The sequence below is a fragment of the Orcinus orca genome, chromosome 11, assembly GCF_937001465.1.
Source record: "Orcinus orca chromosome 11, mOrcOrc1.1, whole genome shotgun sequence".
NCBI lineage: Eukaryota > Metazoa > Chordata > Mammalia > Artiodactyla > Delphinidae > Orcinus > Orcinus orca.
The window spans coordinates 93,919,163-93,946,276 of record NC_064569.1 but is presented as its reverse complement, the minus strand read 5'-3'; the positions used below and the strand labels follow the sequence as shown (position 1 = coordinate 93,946,276).

At 52.6% G+C, this 27,114-nt stretch overlaps 1 protein-coding gene across 4 annotated transcripts; it reads right to left on the bottom strand.

Annotated features, from left to right (window-relative positions):
- Nucleotides 1-986: 986 nt before the first annotated feature.
- On the bottom strand, nucleotides 987-27,113 carry TAB1 (TGF-beta activated kinase 1 (MAP3K7) binding protein 1). Of its 4 annotated transcripts, none has more exons than XM_004279501.4 (11): nucleotides 26,975-27,113; nucleotides 13,452-13,588; nucleotides 12,901-13,054; nucleotides 11,717-11,803; nucleotides 11,080-11,218; nucleotides 10,009-10,122; nucleotides 9,271-9,382; nucleotides 7,347-7,491; nucleotides 5,587-5,809; nucleotides 4,422-4,584; nucleotides 987-2,839 (listed from the first exon to the last, which is right to left on the bottom strand). In XM_004279501.4, exons 1-11 carry the CDS (start codon nucleotides 27,005-27,007, stop codon nucleotides 2,632-2,634), a joined length of 1,515 nt encoding a protein of 504 aa, XP_004279549.1. In that variant the 5' UTR covers nucleotides 27,008-27,113; the 3' UTR covers nucleotides 987-2,631. The 4 variants fall into 4 exon arrangements, with proteins under 4 accessions (XP_004279549.1, XP_033260992.1, XP_033260993.1 ...); XM_033405101.2 differs by lacking the exon at nucleotides 26,975-27,113 and adding an exon at nucleotides 15,856-22,776; XM_033405102.2 differs by lacking the exon at nucleotides 26,975-27,113 and adding an exon at nucleotides 15,856-22,779 and having other exon boundaries at nucleotides 2,711-2,943.
- Between the last annotated feature and the right edge of the window lies 1 nt (nucleotide 27,114).

Sequence of the window (27,114 nt, the reverse complement as noted above, 5' to 3'; positions counted from 1 at the left end):
CACCGAGGGACCTGGGAGAACGGGGCAAGAAGGGGCTGGATGAGCCGGCTGGTCCACACAGCCTGAAGGCAGGGGTGTCTCGGAGGCAGGAATGGAGTCCCTGAGCTGGTGTCAATACTCCTCAAAGCCGGCTGCCAGACACTGTGTCCCTCCTTGAGGAGGCTGCACGCCCAGAGGCTCATGGAAATGCCCTTCTTTGCTCCGGGCTGACATCACCTCTGCGTGGGAACAAAGCGCGTGCTCGTGCCGAGCCCGTCAGGATTGGCAGGAATCTGTGTCCTTGTTTGGCTTCAAAGCAGGGGGCCCAGAAAGAAGAATCATGAAAGATGCCCTTGCTGGAGGAAACGTCCGGGAGCCCGGTTGACAGCCTCCCTCTAGGCTTCGCTGAGAAGAGGCAATAACCACACCCACGGCCCAGCGTCTGGGTTCCCAGGGGAAGTGGCAAGTAGCACCTGCTGCACGCAAGGCCCCAGGCAGACCCTTCCTTATACGTGACTTTACAGTGTTAGAGGGACAAGGTCTTAAGTCCCGTAAAGCGGGAAGAGGCGCTTTGTGGACTAGTATTCATAGAGTATCCTCCATGCAGACGAAACCAAAATGAGGCCGAGGAACCTTCTCAAGGTCTACTGACCAGTGGGGAGCGGGAGTGCGAGGACTGGGTCCTGGTGACCCGCAGCCCTGCCAGCCACACCACACTCACACGCCGAGAACCGGCCTTGCCTTCAGGAAGAGGAGGAGCTGGCGTGCAGCAGGGGAGGACAGTCACCCTCTCCAGGTGTGCAGGGACCTCGGGGGATGCTGAGCAACCCAGCGCCCTCCCCTCAGGCTGTGAGGTGGCAGCACCGGTCCGGTCCGGAGGCCGGGTTCGCATCCCGGCTCTGCCACTCCCAGGCCTGGTGAGCTGGTGCTTCCAGATGCTGAGCAGGGCAGGAGGCGACGGCCACCTCCCAGGGCTGCCGCGAGCTACACGAGACACCCGTAGACTATTAACAGCACGACACATTATACCACCCTTTATTATCTCTTTACTGACGTAAAAAAGTGATTCTATCTCTAGAGACCAAACAGCATAGAGAGACGTTCTCGGAAGAGGATCCCTTTGTGCCCAAGCCTCTGTGACTGATTTTGAATCTGCTCACCTGCACAAGGAGATGGCTTCGTAGTGGAGGGGGGTCAGGGCCCTCTGCCGAGATCCGCTTTTCCTCTGCTCATGCCGCGGCTCCCCTCGGAAACCGGCACCACAATGGGCCCCGCCCTGCCACAGGAAAACATGTTCCTGGACCACATGGGACCTTGGAACTGGCCTTCGACTTTTCAGAGTCCAAGCACACTGGAGGCCGTGCACAGCAGCCAGTCCCTGGTGAGCTGTGTCTGGGGCATCATGGGGCAGGAGGCTGGGCACCAGGTGGGGGGGTGTTGGCAAAAACCCAGGGGGGCCTCAGAGACTGACAAGAAAGTTTGAGTTCTGCTCCACCACTGACTGCGTGACTTGGACAAGGTGAGAGTCTCCTGAGCCTGCTTCCTCCTCTGAAAATACGAAGGGCAATTCCAGCTGACAGCCCTGGTGGTACCCCTTCCCCACTGAACGCAGAGAACATGCATGAAATGGTCTCACTGAGGGCCTGGGCTGGCCTGATCCCGACCCTAAGTGTCTGTAAAAACAGTGCACGTCTCCAAAGCCCTCGACCACCCAGAGCAGCAGGTCTCCAGGACCTTTTGGAACCATTCTCCACTGTTCTCTGTTTCCAGTGAGCCCCGAGGCCTGGCCTAAGACCTGTCTGTTATCGTAGCGCTGGCAGAGACTCACAGTCAGTGGTTAAGACTGCAGTCTTAGCAGCTCCCACCCTGGGGCCCTCCCCAGCTCCAGCGGGGAAAAGCAGAGCAGAACTGGCTCACCCCGATTCAGGGCCTCGCCACTCCCGGAGGGGCCTGACAAGGGCGGCCCCTGCCCCCACTCAGGCCGGGCACACCTCCCCTCTTCACCCGGCCCTGGGGAGCCAGCCCTGCCCAGCCTGCCCACTCTGGTGGGCTCCAGGACCAGTGCTCCTCTTGGACCAGTTCTCTCCGGTTCCTTTCCACCTGACTGCCCTCTCTGCAGCCATCTCAGTGCCCCTGAGCCCAAAGAGGCCTAGGGACGGGGCCCAGGGACGGGTGCAGGCCTCGAAGGTGCAGACGCCAACTGGGGTTCCACTCTGGAGGCCGGCTGGAGAAGGCGAGAACCACCCCCCAGGGGCGAGGGGGTGCTAGCAGTGGCCACAGGCTCCACCAGGGGAGATGGTGTCGGGAAGGGGGTGGCCTTGGGAAAGCAGTGGCTGCCACTCGCGGGGCTTGTGGGCTGCCGCCCTTGTGCCCCTTGTTCTGAGAAACAGCCATGGTCGTGGCTGAGGCTGCCGGGGGACTGAGCCTCCGGCCCCTGTGCTGCCGCCGTGGCAAGGGGTCCGGTCTGCGTTGGTGCACTGAGAGAACATTCTCTACAGCACCACAGGCTGTGGAGTGAGAGTACAATGCAGGCTGAGCACCAGGCCCTGCTGGCCCCTGGGGCACAGGCAAATGGCAGGAAAAGGCCCGTCCTGCCGGAGCTGGGCCCCGTCCCCAGACAAGGTCTTGCTCGGGCTGCACTCCGCGGCCGGGCTACGGCGCCATCACCACACTCTGCTCGCCATGGTCCACGCTCCAGAGGCGGTAGAACTCCGCAAAGTCCACGTAAGGCTCGACGCGGCCATCCTCGCCGGGCGGGAGCGAGTGGGCGGGCCGGGAGCGGAAAAGGCCCCCGTCAGAGCTGGAGCTGCTGCTCTGGGTGTGCGTGTTGGTGGACTGCAGGGTCAGGGTCGGGCTCTGGCTGGGAGCACAACAGGGGCAAATCAGTGATGGGCCGTGGCGTCTGGCCAGCCCCTCAGGGCACAGGCCACAAAGGCAACCACGAGGGCCAGCCGGCCAGATGTCCTTCGGGGCAGAGGAAAAGTCAAATGTATTTTTGAAGCTCTAACCACATGCAGCTCTTTAAATTAACTAGAATGAAATAAAATGGAACCCTCACTTCAGTGCTCAATAATCCGCGTGGCTAGTGGCTACTGCGTAGGATGCAGAACTTGCCACCCGCGGAGCGGCGCCGAGCTGGGCGCCATCCACTCCAACCTCTCCAAATCCATCCCAGACCAAACCCCACTGGTCACAGGCAGGCCAGGGTTCTTCTCCCGGAAAACCTCCCTACTCCCTCCTCCTCGTTTCTCTCGCAAGCTGGGTGGGGACGGGCCCCCCATGTTCCCAGAGCTCCCCGGGCACCCACCCTCTGCCACACAGCCTGTAACATCTGGGAATTACCTGCTAACCCACTGTCCTGCACATTCCCAGCACTCAGAGCTGGGCCAGCCTGGCAGCGGGGTGGGGGTGGGGGCAACTAAGCTCTGACGCAGGATGGAGGGACCCAGGGAGCTGGAGGCACAGAAGAATGGCTGGTTCTCCTGCCTGGTCTGGGATGGCTGCTACACGCCCTGCCTTTGTGGACACAGCTGGTGGCTCCTCTGAGCAGCCCTGCAGGGGTGGGGAGGCCACCCGTACAATGCTTAGGATGCCCATCACTCAGCTGCCCGGCAGGCCCCTCCAGCCCACAGGGGAGGCGGCAGCAGCCTGGGGGCAGGGAGCAGGAAAGGCCCCTGCGAAGCACAGGGAAACCTTCCCGGTGGCCCTTCCAACCGGCCAGATCTTGAGTGGGCTGGGTGGGGCACCTCTATTATTCTGTGCAGGGCTGGAATGTGGAAACCAGAGCCCAGCCCCCTGGTGTGGCAGGTGGGGGTACATTCCCCAGACGTGGAGGGGGCGAGGCAGACACCCGACCTGTCAGGCAGGTCTGCCAGAAGTGAGGAGGGGGCCCGCCCACCACACCCCCAGGCTCCAGACCCCCTGCTGCCTCCACCCCTCCCCCAGCCTGAAACTAGAGAACTCGCTTCAAAGCTAAAATCGGACGTTTCAGTCAGAGAGCACTGGCTCTCATAAGCCGGCACAGGCCAAACAATGTCCCACAAGCACAGATACCATGGGGGAGGCCCCCCAAATCACACACGCCAAGACGGGAGAAGAGAAAAGAACAAGAGGACAACCTTCCCATTAAATGAAAACGAATACATGGCACCTGCAAGCAGAAACGAGCAGCAGGCTGTCAGCACGAGCTGCCTGTCTCCACCCCCTCCCTTCCGGCTTCAAGGAGCTGCTGGAAGCTGCAGTCCCGCCTGGGAGGCTACGGAGGCCTCCCCAGGGATGGAACTGGGGGATTTGAGAGGAACAAGACCCCAGCACATCTCAGGGCGTCTCATCCAAGGTTCCTCAGGCACAGGACGTGGCCCTACGGCCACTCCTGTCCAGGGACCCAGGGCTGTGCCCAGGAAGCAGGCCTGAGATGGCTGGGGCTGGGGGTGGCCGCTTACTTGGTGAGGGTGGGAGTGGCTTCGTCCAGGGTGGAGGCGCTGTGGGCCCCGTTGACTAGCTGGCCCTGGGAGGGCATGACGAGGGACAGGGTCACGCTGGTTTTGCTGGTGCTCTGGGCGCTTGAGTAAGGCACTGATACGGGGTACACGCGTCCTCCTGCAGCTGTGGGAGGAAGAGAGTGGTGGGCTACAGGGTGTGGCTCGGGGGGACCCTGGGGTGGCAGCAACAGGGCCACTCCAGGGCCTGAGAAGGTAGGCGGTGGCCCGGCTCGGATCCCCTAGCTTGACCCTCTGCCCCTTAGGACAGCGAAGGAGTACCCGTGGCAGAGACTCCTCCGGGCCAGGCAGGGGCCTCCACGCAGCAGCAAAGCACTGCTGGTGCTCAAAGCAGGAAGAGAAGTGCTGAGCTGCCTCAACGAAAGGGTTACTGCCTGGCTTCCCACGGTGCTTTAACCCAAGGGCTAAGTATGCTCCTAGTTGAGGTTGGCCCAACAAAAATACGGCTGCAATAACAAGCTAGAGAAACTCCAGTAACCCCGGTGTCCGTGGGAGAACAAATCCATCTGATGCTTGAGTGCTAGGGCTTGCTTGTTTGAAAAAAAGAAAAAGAAATGCAGCCCCAGGAACTGCTGGTCTTGACACTAAAGCAGCACTGGGAGGGAGAACAAAAGAGTAATTCTTCCTGGGCAACATGATTTAGAATTAAAAGGTGGAGAGTAAAGCGTCTCTCCCTCACCTCTGACATGCCCGACCTCGGCTAGGTCCCTTCCTTCTAGGGCCTCAGTTTCCTTTCTGTAAAAGGGTTGTTAATGAGGACGAAAGGAAATATGCGGGCGAGGTGGCTGGCGCACAGCAGGCACTGAGCCCGCAGCTGCCGCTGTCCCCGCGATGTGGCCCGCGATGTGGCCCGTGGTGCTGCAAAGTGCTTCCCGTGCACTCAGGTCTTTCAAAGGAGGCCAGGGCAGGTGGTACTGGCCTCATTTCACAGACAAAAGGGGAAAAATAAGCACAGCTCAGACAGCTTTAAAGTCAGGGCCCGGCCTGGAACTGCTCAAAGCCAGGCCTCCCGACTCCACTCCGCCCCAGGCAGCAAGGCCGTGGCCTCACCGCTCTGCCCCGACCCCAGCCCCGGACGGCCTCGGGCACGGGCTTGCGGCACACATACCTGGGGCTGGGGTGGGTGAGGCCTGGCTCATCTCTCCCAGGGGGTACCCAAAGTTCCGCACCAGCAGGGTCATGTCCTCGTGCCTTGGGCAGAACTTGGCACGCTCCCCGCCACTGGCGAAGGTGTCACTGTGGATGCGCTTCACCCGGTCCACCACGGCCTGGGCCACTGCATCCAGGGACGTCTGCTTGGCGAACTCCGTGTCGATCATGGCGGCAATCTCCTGGGGGCAACGGGAGCACAAACCTGGTGAGGAACGAGGGGGCCCAGGGAGTGTAGGCCACACCTTCACAGCCGAATCAGGACACTTAGGGGTCACCAGCCAAGCAAGTGGACGTCCCCACCGGCCAAGCCTGCAACCTGAGCTTCTCAAGGTATTCAGGATAATTCTTTTGGAACTTTCTCATTAGAAAAGGTGTGACCTTGTGATTTCTCTGATTTTTGGCTTCCACACACCAAAGAAATGGGGGAGAATATCCACCTCACTGCGTTGCAGTGAGGATTAAACAACATAATGGACGTGAGGGCACTTTAAGCTCAGTACAAACTGTTGGCTTTCCTTCCTGGAACAAACTTATTGTAGGAGATGATATGTCAGGATGAAGAGAGAGTCTCTGCCCTCAGAGAAGTCCACTGTCCCGTGTATTCTAGAACCCAGTAGAAGCCACTGGATAGTCTTATCACGAAGAGCAAAGAAAGGAAAAAAAGATCACATTTATGGTAAGATAAAAAATATAAACACAAAATCCTCTACGTGATGGCTGGCTGCAGTCTCTTGGAGGTAGGAGGGCAGGGGCAGGTAACGGGAAATGACCTGGGCCCGGTCCGGGGGGCTCAGCTCCAGCACTGACCAGCTTTGTCACCTCAGGCAAGACCCTGAACTCTGTGAGCCCCAAGTTCCCTAGCTTGACATGGCAGTGAGCCCCTGCCCCCACCATGTTATAAGGCTACTGGAAGGAATGAGATAAAATGGATGAAAAACCTTGAACACAGGTATTAGGAGACAGTGAGGCGCCTAAGACTTGCCCTCATTATTTTTAATTAGGACAGAGCAGAAAAGGTTACCTTCTCACCAGAATCACAGATGGAAGGAGAAACACAAGCTGAACTTCTCTGACTGACCCAGCAAGCCCAGGTCAGGTAAAGGCAGCTTCCCTTCAAGGTCATCCTCAATGTGACTGCCTCCAAGTCCCGCTTTACTGATGACTGTCTGACACGTGCATCCCAAGGTGTAGGAAAAAGCAGCAGCTCCCCCTGGCTGAGAACCTGTGTCTACCACGCCCAGCCCTCATCACAACCCCACAAAGGCAGAAGTCATCATCCCCATCTCAGAAACAAGGAATGAACTGTGTATCATCTGCAGCTCAAAGAGGGAAGCGACGGAGGCAGTGGAGCGGGACCTGGGCGGGCCGCATGACTCCTTGGCCGGCGCTCTATGTACCAGGCCGCGCTCCTGCTGGGCTTTCCTCCACGGCCCACCCGGGACCTTCCCAGTCTCCAGAGCCACGTGTGCCTGTGGAAATTCATTTCCCTCACCCTCTTCCCTTAGGCTTTGCTCAGGACCCTGGGGACTGGCACTGCTTCAAGCCCAGATGAGCAAAGCTTTTGGGTAGGATGGGTGTTCTTGGAACTCTGGGCTTTTTCTTCCCCCAACTTTGAACGCAGAGAAGATGTCTGGTGAGAGCATGTGAGAATCAGAGCTCTGGGGAGCATGCCACCCTGCAGGCTGGCCAGCCAAGCTCTGCTCGGGCCCAGCTCACCTGGTTGGCCTGCCCAGGCCCGTGGGCTGCCTCCAGGGCCTTGTACAGCCCCTCAGACATCAGCACCAGGAAGCCAGTCACCCCATCCAGGGGCTGTGCACCGTGGATTTCAGGCTCCGCGATGATGGGCTTGGACTTGGCAGCGCTGTGGGAAGAGAGCAGAGGGCACAGCTGTGCTTGGAATGGCCCCCTGGGGACATTTATTCTGGTGAGAAGAATCTACATCCAGAATGTAAAATAAAACACACATCTGACAAGAGGAAAAGAAAGAGAGGAGAGAGAAAACCAGAAAAACACACCTGTCTTCTGAGGGCAGCTCTTAAAATAAAGCTCAGAGGGCCAGGAAAGCCAGGGCGAGGCTGGGGTCACAACGGCCAAGGTCAAATGCCCAATCCTGGTCCCACTCCACATTTCCTGTCCACAGAGCTGGGGGGTGGCAGGGGGAGGGTGGGACAGCCAGAGGGATGGGTTCTCTTTTAAAAGCCCACTCCTCTTGGGCTCCTCCAAGCTGACCCAGGCCCCACATACACTCTAGCTGCAGAGGGACTATGAACTGATGCACCATCAGAGCTGGTCAATGTCGGGAAGCTCCAACATGCACACATGCACACAGGGCAACGATAATAAGATGTTCCCGGCAACAGGATTTGAAAGAGTGAGTCTGGCAACATCCTGAAGGTCGGTCCATCAGTAGGGGCGGGTTAGGTGAGTGCTGACAGCTACACACTGGAATCCTAGCAACTGTTACCAAGAATGCTGCCAGCCTAAACTGTAGGTGTGCAGGAATGGAGGAGTGGGTGCCTAGACTGAAAAAAGTGAGGTGCACAACACTGGGCGCGGAATGCTAGCATTTGTGGGTGTTTTGAAAAAGCAACTTGCTCCCTCCCCACCCCCAACAAGCACGCGCCATGCACAGTGCATGCGGCGCGCACACACATGCGCGCACGTACACAGAAACTCCAGGGCAGGATACCTCAGAAACTAGCAGCTTCTGAGGAAGGAGTCTGGGCTTGGGGTGGGAGGAAGATTCACTTTTCACTGCATATCCTGGGCACTGTTTGAATTGTTTTAAACCACAGATGGACCTTTCCATAAAGCAAACAGAACCCGACAAATTAGAGACAAAAGGTTCCAAACGTAATTATTTAAACCTTGTGAGGGTAAGGAGCTGTAACACATGTTTTCTAAGACACAAGGTGGGCATCTCACTCACACACACACACACACACACACACACACACACACACACAGTGTTGTCGCATACAGGGCCACCGTAGTTCAGGACACAAGCTCTGAATTCAGCCTGCCTGGCTTCAAGTCTTGCCTAAGCCCACTATTAGCCCTGAGACCAGGCAGGCTACCTAGTGTCTGCATGTGTCAGTTTCCTCATATGAAAATACCTCTGGGGCAATAAAAGCACCCACTTCATAGGGCCTGAGGACTGAATGAGAGAATGGATGTAAAAAACTGCGCATGGGCTTGGATGAAGGCTCCCGTTATTATCATCGTCTGTTTGCTATGAGCAGTGGGTGGCATCCAGAAGGGACAACCCATCTGGCAGCCCCGCCCTGGCCCCAGTCATGACAATACCGACCAACAGGCCTTCGGTCTGTCTCTATCCACACCAGGCAGCTCATGCCAACTCTGGCCTCTCCTGCCAGGCCCTATGGCATTGGTTGCTGCCCTTGGCTTTGGCCCAGCTCCCCACCTAACCCCTTGCCAGCCTAGCTCTACAGGACCCCAACTCCTGGCCTGCTGCCTGCTGGGTCCAGGGCCTGCCCCACACCAACCTCTCTGGGAGAATGAAAGCATCTCCTTGGGCTCCAAACTACCTCAACTGTACCTTTTGTCCCTAGAGCCTACAATCTGCATCTGCCCCAGGCCTCTGGTCTTACAAATGGGGGCAGCTAGGCCGGCCACTCACCTGAGTAGGTCGATGTCAGTGTAGCCGTATTTGACCTTGTAGTCCCCAATGCGCCTGGTGCTCTCCTGCCCACAGATGACGCCCACTTGCTTGATCTTTCCTGCATCCAAACCTACCAGAGGAAGAACAACACGACAACCTCAGAGTTTGTTCATAAAGAAGAACCAAAAGAAGGGGATACAGACATATCCACAAAAACAAGGCACTGAACAGGAAGTGAAATCATAGCTGGCACCTTGGAGGGCAGTTAGCCCAAAGTCCCCCAGTGTCCTCAGCCCCCATCCCCATCAGAACACCCGTGGCTCAGAGTCCTCCCCTACGGGACAGCAGATCCAGCACCGCCCAGCTCAGCTCCCTCTGCAGCCTGGGCTCACAGGGAAGGGAGGGGGTGGCCATGGCGGCAGCTGGAGCCCCAGGACTTCTTTGGCCTCTCAGTCTCCACCAATAACAGTGCATACCAGAGACTCCTGGAAGCATTTCACATGTAATAACTCTTTCAATCCTCACAACACCCTGAGGTTAAGTGTTACTATTATCCTCATTACACAGAAGGGGAAACTGAGGCACAGAAAACTTGAGTAAGTTCCAAAATCACCAACTAGTAAGTGGAAGAGCTGGGATTCAACCCCAGGCAGGCTGGTCCCAAGCCCAAGGTCACAGCCCGTCCACTTCGTGCCTTTCTCTACATGACCAACAGAAGGCACAGGGTGAGCCACCAGGCCCCGCCCCCCCACTCACCCAGCTGTGAGAGCCGGAAGAGCTCATCCTCATTCTCCGTGGTGTGGTCCACGTTCAACTGTGTCACCTGAAGACCATCCCCCGTGGATTTGCATAAAAGCGCACGGTTCGTACCTGCAGAAGAATTCGAGCAGCTGAGCAAAGGCTGAGAGCACAGTGAAGAACGGGACACGTTGAGAAAAGAGAGAAAAGGCAAGCATCTCACACATGGAAGTCCTTGAAATGAGCAAAGAAAATAGGCTCAGACCACTGGAGCCAGTCACCAGTCAGGGAGAGCTGATAATATTAAGGAATTAGGTTAAACTTTTCCAGTGACATCCGAGGACAATTATGATTAGGATTTTAACGAGACCTTTTCTCTAAGGAGCCACACTGCAGTATTTACAGATAGCACGACACAGCGTCTGGGTTTGCTTAACAACAACGCGGGGACAGAGGGCTGTAGATGAGTGAGGCTGGCCGGGGGAGGATGCTGGGGCTGGGGGATGGGCACACAGCAGTTCATTAAATGCTCTGCACTCTGCTGTTTATTACAGTTTTGAATTTTTTCCGTAACGAAATCTTAAGGAAAGGAGGAAGAGAAGAGGGACTGTATCAGTGGGGTCTCTCCAGAGCCCCTGCAGTAAACTGCACCCTGAGGGCACCGCCTTCTCAGGCCGAACATGGCCCTTCACCTACAAATCCAAACATCCCTGTGACCTCTCACCCTCCAGCCCACAGCCAGCCCATCTTGCCGCCCTTCATGCCAAGTGGGTCTTCCACAGCCGGGCAACTTCTAGACAAGGAAGCCACTGAGGTAGCCCAGAGAGGGGACACAACTCCCCAAGGCCACAAGCCAGTTAGGGGCACAGGGGGGACTCAAGCTGGGACACCAGCCTCTCAGCAGGTACTTCAAATGCCCCGGCCTGGGACTGAGACGTCCTATGGAGTTAACGGGAAACACTTAGTGGTCTCAGGACGCTCGAGGTGTAGGTCTTCCGTGTCTGGGAAGCAGACCGCCCAAAGGACACACGGATCCCGAGGCTGACCTTCTCCCCTGCTCTCCCGCCTTGGGACAGGCAGGTGGCTCACCGACATTGGCGACATAGAGCCTGTTGTTGAGAAGGACCGCCACCACGGCCATGGCTCCTCCCGAAATCTCCTTCTCCAACGTCTTGAGTCTTTCGAGGATCTTCTGATACTGAGGGGGCAGCTGGTGCTGAGGGGCGCCCTAGAAGCCATCACCGGCGGTCAGAGCGGGCCAGGGCCTTGGAGAGCATCTCACCAACCTCCCCTCCCTTAAAGACAGAGCATCTGAGGCCCGGCCGGGAAGGAAGCTGGCTGCAGCCCCAGGGCAGGCTTCTTTCAGGAGAGCCAGGCGTGACCTAACTCGTCCCGTCGGCCCTGAAGGTACCTGCGCATGACGTGAGCAGGCAGGTGACGAGGCCTGGACAGATTCGGGCCGAGGACCGACCTGGAAGGAGCTTCTCTCACACCCTATGCCCACCCCAAGTGGAGTCGCAGAGTATGGCTGCTCGTAGCCAGCCAAGGAGGGCCCTAGGAGGGCAGACCCGTTGCCACCTGCATCCCATCAGAAACTGTCCCCTAACGCCTGCCGCTCTGGCCCAGTTGTATCAATGGCCTGGGAGGGACATGGCAGATGAGTCCTTGCTCCTAGCAAAGCTGGACCTTGATCTGCTGCTCGTGGGGCACAGGCTGGGGACGTTACCTCAGGCAGCTGGGACTGGAGGCTCGCCTTCTCTGCCAACGCATCATCGATGGACTCTAGGAAGCTCCTCTCCACCACATCGAAGGCCTGGAGGCAGAGGACAAGGCGGCAAAGGCCAATTCAAACACCACTGTCATCTGAGGCTGAAATGCTATTAACGGCAACAAGTTGCATCAACTGCAGGTTACCATGTGATGGGGCTTCGCACAGCGCACCACCAGGCACTGCTGCTCCCGCAGAGCAAGGTCTGATGAAGATGGCCCCGTGGGGCTGGTGCCTTCCAGGTGGCAGTGCAGAGTGACCAGAGAGGCGGGACGCGGCAGAGAGGTGGGGAGCACAGGCTCAGAGTCAGGCTGCCTGAGGGTGACGGCCAGCTTGGCACCTGCCGGCCAGGCAGCGCAGCCTCCTCAGAGGAAGTGCTGTTCTGACAGTGACTGAGGGTGTCCGCCCTGAGCACCCAGCGCCCGGCTCAGACTAAGTCTAGGTCAGTGACAGCTAGTGTCACTGCCACATCCTGAAGGCCCCTCAACACAGCTCACGCTGCCGCCTTTCCCAAGGGCGCCAGCTGAGACTCACTGGCACTGGGCCCTAAGGCCATGGCCGGCGCGCGGGCCCGCAGGTGCCAAGGCAGGAAAATGGCTGGGAACGCTGTTTTCGAGGAAGAGGAATCCACACTTCTCATCTAAGACTAAGTGCCCCTGGACTTGCTTCCAAAAGGCGATGCCAGGAGGACAAACTCCAGAACAGCAGCGAGCAGAAACGCAGAAGTGGCAAAACCAGCACAAGCCCAGCGGGAGCGAGGAGGCCTGGGGAGCGCCCAGTGCCTGAGTGCCTGAGCCACGCGGGGGGAGAGTGCCGCCCTCAACGACCTTGTCTCCACCAGGGCTCAGCAGCCACCACCATGCCCCACGTCCAAGGTGACGTCCAGAATCCCCTTCCCCAGGAGCACCTCGTCCAGAGCCGACCCTGCCAGGCGTGGGGAAGGACTGCTGCTGGCTGCCCGGCCCTGCACCTGGGAAGCGGGTTGCCCCTGCCGCTGGGAGAGGCTCCCAGAGCTGGTTCTTCTGCAGAGACAAGGAGCCAGTGGGGTCTTCAGACCAGCCCCGGGCTAACCGCACGCTCTGCTGTCACAGGGCCAAGGCCCAGGGAACTCAGCCACGGCCAGCCAGCCCGAGCCCCCGTACCTGCAGCAGGACCCGCCGCACGTCGGCCTCAGTGTGCTCGGCGCTGAGCTGGCCCAGCAGGAGCTCCGCAGACAGCCGCTGGGCCACGAAGTTGGTTACCCGGTTGCCATCGTAGCCGTTGAAGACCCCGTACAGGAAGCAGTTGTTCTCACTCCTGACAGAGGGAGAGGGCAGGAGGTGGCCTGAGACCAGGGGCTCACAGAAGAGTGATGCCAGCTCCAGAGTGAGGGGGAGAAAGGAAAGGTATTGGGGAGACAAAAGACACAGCAGCTGTGGCTTCAGGTGCCCACGTGGGTCCCCCACTTTGACTATCATTGCACTCCGGCCGTGGCTTTCTAGGATACCCCTGCCCCGGCTTTCTAGGATACCCCTGCCCCCTGTAGCAGGCCTTCAGCTGGTCTGAGGTCTAGATGTGGAAGGGACAGCAGCAGACACCACCTCTCGTGGGCCATATCGCACTAGGAAGCCCCACGGAAAACACCTGCAAAACTGCTTTCTCTTGCTTGCAAACCTACTTCTGGTGCCCAGGAGAGCGCTGCCAGCACCCTCACCTGAACTTGAGCCAGTTGTCCTCTGGTGGGTGGCTCTCAGTGCCCTTGCCATCGGCAGAGTAGCTGCGGTTGGAGGCTGAGCCAACTCCAGAGAGGTGGCAGAGCGGCAGGTCATCCGTCCAGCTTGGTTGCTGCTCCTGGGAAGGACACCAGGAAACCAAGCGTGTTACCTTCTCACCCAGGGCAGACCCCACCTCATCTGCTTTTTCTTCCCCAACAAAAACCTAGCAGGCCCGGAGCCCCACCCAGAGGGTTCCACTTCCTCCTGGAAAACAATGATGCGTGTATGAACAAACACTTGCAGAAGGGTTTGCATGGTTTATGGCTAATCCACAAACTTCCCCGGGAAACCTGAAAAAGACTAGAGTTCCCACATGCAAGGCTCAGCAGGGATCTCCAGGAGTGCGCTACGCTGTGGAGCATGAGTGAAACACACACACACAAGTGAAGCAAACTCCTCATATAAAAACTCTTTGGTGGTCCCCACCTTGCACTGCAATGGCTCTGACTCCAATCCCTTGGGCACTGGTTAAAACTGCAGATTTCCAGGCCCTGCCCACAGAATGTCTGATCCTGGCGGGGCTCAGGATATATGCAGTGTAGACAGCTCCTCCCAGGGGACTGATTCAAGCAACACAGATCCACACCTAGAGAAACTGACTTAGAAGCTCAGCCTCAGTCACTCTTCCTGGCACTGGGGTCTCCACGCCCTGGTCCCCACTCCACCCTGGTGTCCTCTCCCATCTGCCCCCCTGCCATATGCTTCTCCACTAGTACCAAATGCTTGCAGTACCCTGTCCACATCCCGCTCTTTCCCTCTGCGTGGAACACCCTCCTTGTCCTTGTCTAATAATTCTCCATGTCCTTCGGGACTCTGGCTCGGGAGTCACCGCCTCCAGGAAGACTTCCTTCAGGACGCCCCTCCCCAGGCTTGGCTGCCAGCCCTCTTGTGTATCCCTACTACACTTGGCCCCCCACTCTTGCCTGTGTCTGACTCCCATTCTACCCCATGGATCTCAAAGCAGGCTGTTCAGTATAACCACGACAGAGCTTTAAACACAAACACACGCACATATACACAGAGCTGTCTAGGAGGCAGCCCAAACACAGACTCTGAATTTCCTAAATCTCCTTGGGGGGGCACTCTGAGCACCTGCACTTTCTAAGCCCCAGAATCGACCCTGACACAAGGCGCAGGTGTGATCCACTAACTCACTGAAAGCCTCCCCTACACCCAGCCCCCACTTGAGAGCCCTGCCTGGTTCACAAAGGCATTCCCGTGCCCACCAAGCTGAACCAGAGCAAACTAAAACTGGGAAAATCAAAGTTCAACTGCAAGGAGAGTAAAATTTGGATTAAAAGCTTTATTGAAAATTTAAAAAGCACGAATACTGTGCACAACTTCTTACAAGTTAGCAGTAACAGACTTCAAAAAAGGATGTGAAAACTACTTCAACAGGCTTTTGCAATCAGATATGTAAAAAGCCTGTGGTTAGCTTTTGTGGCAAATTTCATCTTTTGTTTATTTACATACTGACAGGGAGTGACTTCATAGCTTTTTTATTTTTATTTTTTCATTTCAATTGCTTTTATGCTGCATTTATTCCAGCGCTTTAGTTTTGTGCTTTGCACCCTGGAGCAACTTCAGCAGGGTGTGGGAGTTTGTTTTTATTTTTAAATTAGCATATAGTAAAATTGCCTTTCTGGTGGGCAGGTCTATGAGGTTTTTTTTTTTTTGCGGTACGCGGGCCTCTCACTGCTGTGGCCTCTTCCGTTGCGAAGCACAGGCTCCAGATGCGCAGGCTCAGCGGCCATGGCTCACGGGCCCAGCCGCTCCACGGCATGTGGGATCTTCCCGGACCGGGACACGGACCTGTGTCCCCTGCATTGGCAGGCGGACTCTCAACCACGGCGCCACCAGGGAAGCCCCAGGCCTATGACTATGAGTTTTAACACTCGTAGAGATTTGTGTAACTACCGCCACAATAAAGATACAGAACAGCCCATCTTCCCCAAACACCCCCTCATGCTGCCCCTTTGAAGCCACACCCTCCCCTAACTCCTGGCAACCAGTGACCTGTGCCCCATCACTCTACAGTCTTTTCAAGAATGCCATAAATCAAATTATGCAATGCATAACCTTTTTCTTCCTCTTTTTATTGTGGTTAACACGTATAACATAAACTTTACCATCTTAACCATTTTTCAAGCCATCTTTAAGTGTACATTTTCCTGGTATTAAATATATTCACAATGCTGTGCAGCCATCACCACCATCCATCCCCATAACTCTTTTCATCTTGTAAAACTGAAACTCTATACCCAGTAAACAAAAACTCCCCATTCTCCCTTCCCTCCAGCCCCTGGCAACCACCACTGTACTCTATGTCTTTAAGTACATAACCTTTTGAGACTGGCTTCTCTCACTCAGCATTACGCCTTTGAGATTCATCCAAGCTGGTGCGAGCATCAACAGTTGGTCCCTTTTTATTGTAGAGCAGTATTCCGTCACATGGACATAGTATAGTTTATCCATTCATCCCCTTAAGGGCATCTGGGCTGTTTCCAGTTTTGGGCAATTCTGAAGAGAGCTGTCATAAACACTCATGGGCAGGTTTCTGTGTGAACATAACTTTTCATATCTCCAGGGTAAACACCTAGGAGTGAGACTGCTGTTTAACTTCATACGAAGCTGCCAAACTGCTTTGCAGAGCGGCGCGCCACTTGCCTCCCACAGGTAACGCACGACCGTTCTTGCTGCTCCGCATTCTCATCACATGGTATTTTTTTTTTTAAGACATTCTAAGAAGTGTATAATGATATCTCATCACAGCTTTAATTTGCATTTCCCTAATGGCTAATAATGATGTTGAGCATCTTTTCATGTGCCTATTTGCCATTCACATATCTTCTTTGGTGAAGTGTCTCTTTACAAAGTCTCATACCTATGTTTTAATTGTGTTGTTTGTTTTCTTAACTACTGAATTTTGAGAGTCCTTCATATATTTTGGATAAAAGTCTTTTCTTGCATATGTGATTTGCAAATATTTTTCCCAGTCTCTACCTGCTATTTCATTCACTTACCAGTGAGTGTCTTTTGTAAAGCAAAAGTTTTTACTTGTGATGAAATCCTTTTTTAAAAAATATTTATTTATTTTCCTTATTTTTTTGGCTGTGTCGGGTCTTAGTTGCAGCACACAGGATCTTTAAGGCATGTGGGATCTTTCGTTACTGTGAGCTGTCTCTGCGCTGCAGTGCTCAGGCTTCTCTCTAGTTGTGGCACACAGGCTCCAGAGCACGTGGGCTCTGTAGTTTGCAGCACGCGGGCTCTCTCACTGAGGCGTGGGAGCTCAATAGTTGTGGACCCTGATGAAATGCATTTAATCATTTTTTTTCTTTCATGGTTCATGCTTTTGATGTCATCTATAAGAACTCTTTGCCCAGTCCCAGGTCAAGATATCTTCTGTTTTCTTCTAAAAGTGTTATAGGGACTTCCCTGGTGGTCCAGTGGTTAAGACTCCACGCTCTCAATGCAGGGGGCCCAGGATCGATCCCTGGTCAGGAAATTAGATCCCACATGCACGCTGCAACTAAGAGCCTGCATGCCTTAACTAAAGGATCCCTCATGCCACAACTAAGACCCGGCACAGCCAAATAAATAAATTTTAAAATAAATAAATAAAAAATAAAAGTGTTATAGTTTTACATTTAGACCTGTGATCCATTTTGAGTTCATTTCTATATAAGGCAGGAGATTTAGGTAAATTTTTTTTTTTGGCAAATGGATGTCCAATTTTTCCAATACTATTTGTTGAAAAGACCATCCTTTATCTGGACTTCCCTGGTGGCACTGTGGTTAAGAATCCGCCTGCCAATGCAGGGTACACAGGTTCGAGCCCTGGTCCGGGAAGATCCCACGTGCCGCAGAGCACCTAGGCCCGTGTGCCACAACTACTGAGCCTGTGCTCTAGAGTCCATGCGCCACAACTACTGAAGGCCGTGCACCTACAGCCTGTGCTCCGCAACAAGAGAAGCCACCACAGTAAGCCCGTGCACCGCAATGAAGAGCAGCCCCCCCAGTCGCCGCAACTAGAGAAAGCCTGTGTGCCGCAACAGAGACCCAACGCAGCCAAAAATAAATTTAAAAAAAAAGAGTATTTTAAATACTTCTGGTTACTTTAAAAAAAAGAAAAAAAGGCTATCCTTTCTCCATTTAATTACCTTTTTTGATCTATGTGTCTATCCTTCCACCAACTCAAAGCTCTTGATGATCATAGCTTTATTAATCTGTATTTAAAATCTACATTATAACATCAGTTGGTGTGATGCCTCTAACTTTATTCTTTTTCAAAACTGTTTTGGCTATTCTAGTTCCTTTACCTTTCCATATAAATTTTAGAATCAGCTTGTATTTACAAGAAAATCCTGCTGGGATTTTGATTGGAATTGTTTCAAATCTATAGATCAATCTGAGGAGATGTGACATCTTCACTATATTGAATCTTGCAATTCATCAAACGGTATGTCTTTAAAAGTCCTTGTGTCTTCTTTATGGGACTTTAAAAATTCACACAACTTCACCACAAGGGCTAAAAAGCTACCAATGCCTACGAGCAGTCTTTGACAACAGAACATATGACTAAAATCTACTAACGGAAAAGGAACGGCAACAAGAGCTGAAATTCTGCTCAGCTCCCGATGATGCTGAGCATTTAACTCTTTCAGGTCAAGCTACAGGGAAATAAAACAAAACAAAACAATAACTGCTTCACAGTAACACAAAATTGTTTCTAGTTTTAATCCTGACCTGTCTCACTTTAAAGCAACAAAAATGTCTCTCTTAACATAAGTGTGAACTTCAGTCTTTGGAATCCACATATGACATTATGCAATGAGAGTATATTTGATTAATACATATATTCATTCAACAAATGTTTACTGAACATTTACAACAGGCTGACATTACTCCAGGTGCTGTGGGCACAGTGGAGAAAACAACCGAGGGTCCTGGCTTGAAACTTCCTTTCTAGGGAGAGAGACTTCAAACATGTAATACGATAAATAAACAAGGCACTTTTAGACAAGGAAATGTGCTACGGAGAAAATACATCAGGGTAGGGGGACAGACAGTGGTGGGGAGGGCTCTTTCAGATGAGGTGGTCAGAAGAAGCCTCTCTGGGGAGGTGACCTCTGAGACAGACCTGAACGTCTATGGAGCAGTGGCCATTTCAGAAAGTGGGGAAAGAGCCTTCCAAGCAGATGCAAAGACCCTGAGGTAGAAAATAGAATGACTTAGGTTTAAGGAAGTGTGAGGCTGGCGTGGCCTCTGTAGTGAGCAGCGGGGAAAGTGGCTTGCTCCTGCGTTCACACACATGCACGCACGTGTGTGCCCAAGTAAGGACAGTGTAAGGCCTTTTAGGCCACAGAAAGGAGTTCATTACCAAGGAATTATACTTCAAGGAACAGATATTGCCAATCATCCCCTATGTCTTAGATCTGATTAATATACCTCCATCACCAAGGACCTCACAAAGGTCTCAGGCAACCTCGCAAGTAAATTTCCCAAAAAACTCCTTTTTCTAGGGTCTGCCTCCTGCCTCCAACTGGGAAGAAATTAAGCATAAGATAAGGCAGAGGCACAAAAGCATCTCCCCAACTAGGAGTGTCCCCTGTCCTGAAAAGATGGGCCAAGAAGCCAGTATTCGGCACCCCAAAATGTCCCAGCTGTTTTAAAGCATGGGAGGAGAAGACATTTATACTTTCTAGAATCCTGTCTGTGATTAAAACTGAGATTAAGATGGATTGAACTCGTCCTCTAATATGAGATGAACAATATGAATGTGTCACCCACGATGCAAAACCTGTCATCGATGTTGCAATCACAGTGCTTCCTCTGCCATCATCTAACTCCCACAAGGGACAGAGACAGGCTTCCAGGGACTTAAATCTTTCCAATAAATTCATACTTTCCAGAAAAAAAAAAAATTACCCAAGCAACTTATGGGCCCACTCGGCATTGAGAAATACACTATGAAAAAGACTAGTACCTTAGTCTTTCACAAGGAAGGATACAAACTCAAATGGATGACTGAGGAACTTGCCACGTCAGCGTGTCGTGGCAGGGGAACAATTCATGTAAAAGCACTTCACGATGGGAGCTCACGAAGCTGCTCTCAGGAGCGGGTGATGCCACGCTGGCTGCTGCAGCCGTGCCCAGCTGACATGAGTGCAGCAAGCTCCCCAAACCAGAAAGACTGTGTGTCTGACAGTGGTCAACCTACTTAACAAGCACCTTATTCTTCAGAAAGTATTTATGCTTAGTGTCTGGATACTTCTACAGTGTTAAGTGCTTTTTCTGAAATTGGATTTTCATAATGTTGAGCTAGTAATATTTTGGAAATGCATTGTTTTAGTAACTGGCAATCAGTGTTTAGGTCAGTGGGTAAGTACTCCAGGGCTTAAGGGCAGTGTTTGTCCATTTCTGATAAAAACACTTAAGGAAACAGTCATTGATGGATATTTTCTTAATGTACCATTATATATATACTTCAGTCAGTCCTAATACCAGCATCTTACTTAGTGGGTAAACACAAAAGGCATTCGCATTAGGATCAGGAACAAAGCAAGGATACCTATAATCTCCATTACTTAATAATGAACTGGAGGTGTTAGCACATGCAATTAGACAAGAGAAAAGAAGGAGAGCATACAACTTGGAAAAGACGTACAGTCATCTCTATTTGCAGTTGATGTGACGGTATTTGGAAACCCTAAAGAATAAATAATAAAACTAACTCAAATGAAATAAATCAGTAAGATGGCAGGATACAAAATCAACACAAAAAATCAACAGCCTTCATATACTTAAAGAAAAGATGGGCATCTAGCCTCTACTTACTGTCAACTAGAATAACAAAGCCTTTTTCCTCTGAAGTCCTCTTGAGTCAGTTCCCCAAAACTACACTCCTATAGAGGAGTTTTTTAAACTTAAATTTATATCGGTTGGATTATATCTTAATGCTTTCATCTCAGCCATCCAGCCTGTTGACATAGTTTTGAACCTCACCCTTTGACAGATTAACAATCTCACTCAGCCATCTATCTTGTACAGATAAGGCCTGCTACAGAGTGTTCCAAATGACTTCTAAAAAACTGTGACCAGAAGAAAAAGCGTGGGAAGCTAACCCGCTTCTGACAGGAGGTGTCTGCACCAAACACAGAAGGGAAGTAACACCTCCGCCAAAGGTTTATGATACTTGAAAAGCCATATGTATTTTTGGAACGTCAAATAAAGAGGCTACTGGCCCTAGAGGTACAGTCACAGAAACAAGCACATACTTTAAAACAAACCAACTATTTATATATGAACCTTGCTGAGTGAAGTTCTCCTATTTCACACTGACATTCTTTAAACAATGAGTTTCTAGCCAACTTGCCTTGCTATTTAAATAAAGAAAGAAGAAATAAGAAAAAAATTACCCAAAGAGCATATTAAATAGTATCTACGGTAAGGCAGAGCCTCCCCCTTTCTGTCTTTCCAAGTCCTATCCACCCACAAAAGCCCGGCTCAAATCCCACTGGTGCCAGAGGCCCGTGTTTCCCAAACCTCAACCATCCACTCACCATCTTCAACAAATTATCCATTTCATGTTTTTTCTTTAATCTGCCATTTTTTCTTTTATTAAAATGACTTCATTTTGAATATAAACTCTTCAGTATTATAAGTGGAAAACCATTATTACCTGCCAAATCTTGATGGTAATAAAAAAGGAAAACAAAACAAGGTTATTAAATTCTAGCTTAAGTCATGGGCTGCTGCACTCTGAGCTGAAGCCGTGTTCTCTCTGTTGAAATAAAGGGAGATTAGCAAGAATCAGAAAGGTGTTACATACGTACTAGGACCAAACCAAGTTTATCTCCTGATATCATCAGAAAGCTTCAAAGAGAACTAAAGAGCAAATAACCTCCACACGTAAGGATGCGTTTTACATCGGCATACACCTAACCACCTCACTGAATGTGTTCCAGGTTCTGGGAAAATACTGCCCAAGGCCATGGGGCCCCTTCCCTGAGAAATGCATCCCGTGGCCTCACCGTGCATTCTGGGTACCTACTCACTGGCTATTAACTATTTGGCAACTTGTGGCAACTCTCAGGTTATAGCCTGGTATTGTTAATTGGCTACTTTATTTCACCGATTCAAAGACATGTATTTTCAACATTTTTAATATCGCTGAAGTTAGTGTGTTACAAGTTAATTAGCAGGGCACTTTCTTTCTTAGTAGTATATAAAATAATGATGTGCCCTTATAATCCATAGTGTCTTAGACCCAATGACATATGGGCAATTTCTCAGATACTAATGAGTGCTCCTTCAGCGACAGCCCTGCATAGAGTGCAGTCCCCACAGCAGCTCAAACATTCAGTAACAAGCTGCCAGAGAATTCCAGGAGGTGCTACCCGTGTGGGAGTGGGAGAGTATCTGGTCCTCCCTGATTTCAGCAGTGGCCCTCAAATCATTCTCACCCTGCTGTGGCCGGCTAAGCTTCAATTGTATTCTCCCCCTTCTGCCCACCGCCATCGGGGATTATCCATACCAAGCATTCATTGCTGATTCTATTAAAACCCACCAGACTGCCAACACTCTTGCTTCCTTCCTCCACGTTTCTGAACAGTTTTCGGAAAGGTCATGTATTTTCTACTCACACAAACCACCCACCCCTCCACCCCTGCACGCACTGATGCACACTTTCTCCCACGCCCGCAAATGCCAGGCCCACAGCACCAGCAGCAAGCGGTGCTTAGCGCCTGAACATGAGTCGTGAGAAGCTGAGAAAGGGGAGTCTCAGGCTTAGAGCCTCATAAACACATACAACAGTGAGTATGGCTCACTTAACTCTCTGATGGGTTACAAGCTCATTTCTCACAAGAAAGAATCTGTTTCGAAAAGCCTAATTTTAACTTGATTTTCTGAGGGAGATTCCAAAATTCATATTTTGGTATAAATTTCTCTAGTTATTCAATTGTATTTAACCCATTAAGGGGGTCACACCTTGCACACATATATTTCAGCATTAGCACCTCATGTACATGTGACCATGTCACATAAAAATAGTCCATAAGGGCTTCCCTGGTGGTGCAGTGGTTGCACCAATGCAGGGGACAAAGGTTCGAGCCCCGGCCTGGGAAGATCCCACATGCCGCTGAGCAACTAAGCCCGTGCGCCACAACTACTGAGCCTGTGCTCTAGAGCCCGCGAGCCACAACTACTGAAGCCCACACACCTAGAGCCCGTGCTCCGCAACAAAACAAGGCACCGCAATGAGAAGCCCGCGCACCGCGACGAAGAGTAACCCCCACTCACCGCAACTAGAGAAAGCCTGAGCACAGCAACGAAGACCCAACACAGCCAAAAATAAAATTAATTAATTAATTTTTTAAAAAAAGTAGTCCATAAAAGTCCCCAGAGACTCATCTCAAACTCCTGGGCAGCAGAAATAGACAAAAGCATGATTCCAAGTTCGGGCCACAGCCTGAATATCAAATTATAGTATGAAAAGGCCGAGTGTTTTTGTGGCGGAAGCACCCGGATTCCTTAGAAGCAAAAAGGAAGCTCAGAAAGGGAGAATCATGCCCTCAGCAAGATGACTCTGGGTGGGGGCAGCAGTTCTTTCTCTCCAAAAAGCCTAAAACACCCCGATGCCTCCTGCCATCTCTATCTTTCAGAATGACCCCCTTTTCCTTCCTTGCTTCTCTGGGACCGACCCCACTCCCGGCCCCCACCTCTTTCACTAGGGTTTCCATCAAAGGTTCTCTATGTTTTCATCACAAATATAGCACTAATACATTTTAAAGGGGCTACTAATAATTGTGGAGCTTACCGTGTGCTGGGGCAGCTGGACCACATTCTGACGGCATATGAGACAGTTGTAGGTGATGGTCTAAAGGATGTTTTTATTTTAAGGCTATGTGTTTATTTTAACATACATTAGAAGAAAAATATATGGCTAGGACCTGTGATTTCATAGATATAATTGCTCAGGAAAAATTTGATTTCAAGTTGACTTTTTAAATAATTAAGTAAACAGTAGTTTAGGCAAAATTAAACTCTTGATTCTCCCTGCCCCCAGGGCACGCCTCCTCCAGGGCTCCCCACCTCAGTAAACGGCACCACTGTTGTTCCAACCGAAACCCTGTAGTCCTTCTCGACTTTTCTTCCTCTGTCACACGCCTCACACTTGATCCGTCAGCAAACCGTATCAGCTCTTCCCCCCAAACACAGCCAGAACTGGGTCCTTCTCACCACCTCTCTTCCATCACTCTGACCGAGCCTCTGTCGTCTCACACCTGGGCAAGGGGGAGCACCACGCAGCAGGTCCCAAGTTTCCACTCTCGCCGCTCAAACGCCTGCCTCTCGACAGAAGGCTCTTTCTCCAGCCACGAATCAGATCACTTCACGCCCCTACTCAAGCCCACCCTAGAGTTTCACATCACACTTAGCACAGAATCCAAAGCTCACATCAGGATCCACAAGGCTCCCTCGGACCTCGGCTTCTACTACTCCCCCAACGTACTCCACTCCAACCTGACGCTCCCCTAATAGGGGAGCCTTGCACCCCTGTTCCCTCACACAGGAATACTCCCTCCCACATCGCCCACCTCATCTCATCAAACGTTCAACTGTCTTCCCCGACCGCTCTGTCTAAAACAGGCCCTTCACCCCGCTGTCTGTGAATCCGGCCTATTCTTCCTCGCAGCACCCCTATGTTATATTCTGGATATTATTATATCATATATAATCTGTGCTTCTTTCTGTTTCCTATCTCACTCACTAGAACATAAGCTTCACGAGGGCAGGGTCCCCTGCACCTACACAGTGCCTGCCACATACTGACTACTCAGTGACGTTTAAGGGAATGAACCGTAGGCCTTCATCCGCATCAGGACTGAAGGCGGAGCTTCATGGCTGGAGGTAACCACACCAGGCCAGGAGTGTAACATGTTCATTTAACACTAACAACACTCCTGGGAGTCCTCTCGGGCGCGGAACCCAAGGTTCAGGGATGTTAAGTGACAAATCAAGGTTCAGGGATGTTAGTGGCCTGCCCAAGGCCACACAGGACCCGTGAGCTGTTTTATCAGGCTGTGAAGGGCCCCAGTTCTTTTGAAGCTACTTCAAAAGCTCATCTTTTCCTCAAAAGACCTTTTAAGGTACTACATTACCTGGGGAGCAAAGGTGAAACTCCTCAGGATGACATTCCACGAAGCGCTCTGCCATCTTGTCCCTGGCACTCCCTCCCAGCACCATGACAGCAGATCCCCAGCCCCTCCTGCAAGCCTCCACTGACCTGGTCAAATTAGGCCATCTGCAGCCCCTCAACACATTGACACTAGAGTGCCTTACACATCACATTAGTGATACAGGCTCCTTCTCCCACGCAGGACTGCAAATGCAGTGGGGGTGGACACCTGCCTTATTTATCTTCGTATCCCCAGGCCCAGTAACTACAGACCAGCAGATCTCATTGCCACCTGCTATATGACGGTGTCTGAGCTACTCTCACCGGACTCAGGACAGTGGAGGGCAGGCCAAGCCCAGCACACCGTGTGGACCCTTGGATACCCTGTGAGCAGAGATGTCTTGATCATCATTAGCGTGGGAGGGGTCTGGTGTGGACATCCCTATCATCCCTTTGCCTTTCATCACAGTGCTATGTGCTTAAAGCTAACCAGCCAGCTTTAAAAGATTGCACACGTTCTGGAGCTAGCAAAGCTCGCCTCTGTCTAACCCGAGTCCCTGGGCTCCATTACACCGATAAGGGAGGGAAGCTGGTAGCCACTCTCCTCGGCAAGCCACGTCAGCCTATGACAGTTAACCACACCAGCATCTGCCACAATCCACCCAGTATTTCTGGAATATTTACTACACTGGGGACATTTACATAGGGGCCCTGCCCTCCTACAAAGCAGAGGGCCAGGCCTACCTAACCAACTCAAGGATAAGGCCAGGGCTTCCCTGGTGGCGCAGTGGTTGGGAGTCCACCTGCCGATGCAGGGGACACGGGTTCGTGCCCCGGTCCGGGAGGATCCCACATGCCGCAGAGCGGCTGGGCCCGTGAGCCATGGCCGCTGAGCCTGCGCGTCCGGAGCCTGTGCTCCGCAACGGGAGAGGCCACAACAGTGAGAGGCCCGCGTACCGCCAAAAAAAAAAAAAAGGATAAGGCCAAACTGCCAGGCAGTAGTAAAATAAAGGGACAGCCAAAGGTGTGGAGGGGAAGAGAGCATTCCCCACTGGGAAAAGCTGGGAATCGCCGTCCTGGAGGAGCAATTTCAAAGGGAGTCTACACAAAGCCTCTCGTTAGATTACAGCAGTGAAGGCCACCCTTACCCTCTGGTTCCAATGCTTCAAGACCCCTTAGGGCAGTAGGGCCAAGATGTGCTGCATTTCTGTAAAGTCAGGGCTGAGCACTGGACCTGGCCTCAAATGCTTTACTCATTATTTTCTAAACAATTTATTGAATGCCCAGCACCTAGTGATGGGAGGTGCTGGTAACACTATTCAGTGTTCCCCTCTCTTCAAGTTCATTTTCCAGTACAGGAGGCAGACAAGTCCACAGGCAAGTACAACAGACTGCCATGTCTGAGGAGGACCCAGGGGACCAGCAACCTGCCCTCGGTCCATGGTGCCAACACGCATGTGCATCTATGTATATGTGTGTCAAAAAGATGCAGGTGCTGGAAGACACCAGTGACAATCCCATGAGGGTCCAGACTGGGGGGAGGTGGGGGGGGCATCATCTCCCACTGCCTGCTCTTACCTAATGGATAAGGAAACTGAGACTGATGGAAGCACAGTGAGTTACAGCCAGGACCAGAACCCAGTCATTCCCTCCGTATAGCCTAGAGGTTAGGAGGGTTTCTGGAATCAGAATCCCTGATTTTAATCCTGCCTCTGCCACTTACCAGCTGTGTGGCCTTTGGCAAATGACCACCTCTCTGTGCCTCAGTTTCCTCATCTGTAAAACAGGGAGAATTACAGTACTTGTCTCACGGGGCTGTTATGAAAAATTAAACTTAGAAACATAAAGCTACTGGCACAAAGCCTGGGATATAGTAAGCGATACACAACTGGCTGCTGCTGCTGCTATGATGATTATTATCGCACGACCCGCCCAGGGCCCGGGGTAGGCTCGCTACCCCGGCTCTCTCGGCGGCCGCGCGCCACTGTCCCTGCAGGCTCCAGAACGCTCCTACCCTCCACGCGCCCTTGACGCTCGCGGCCGCTGGACCGCGAATCCGAGCCCCCGACGGCCCGGCCGGCAACGCGCACGCGCGGGCCTTGCGGGGCCGCACGCACCCGGGGTCGGGAATGAGGGGGGGGCCGGCCCGGGAAAGGGGAGGGCGGCGGCCACACCCTGCCAGGGACGGGGAGGCGACCAAAGGCGGAGAAGGAGCCGCGCTTGCACCCGACAGGTCCCCCCGGGCTCCCAACCCCCATCCCGAAGAGCGAGTGGGTTCCTCACATTCTGTAGCAGGCTCCTCCTCTGTGCCGCCATCTTGGAGGGACCCCCGCGAGCGCGCCCGCCTCCCGCCAGAGCAGGCGAGAAAGGCGGCTAGAGCGGCCCAAAGCCGGCCAGGAGGACCGCGCTGCCAGGAAGCTTGA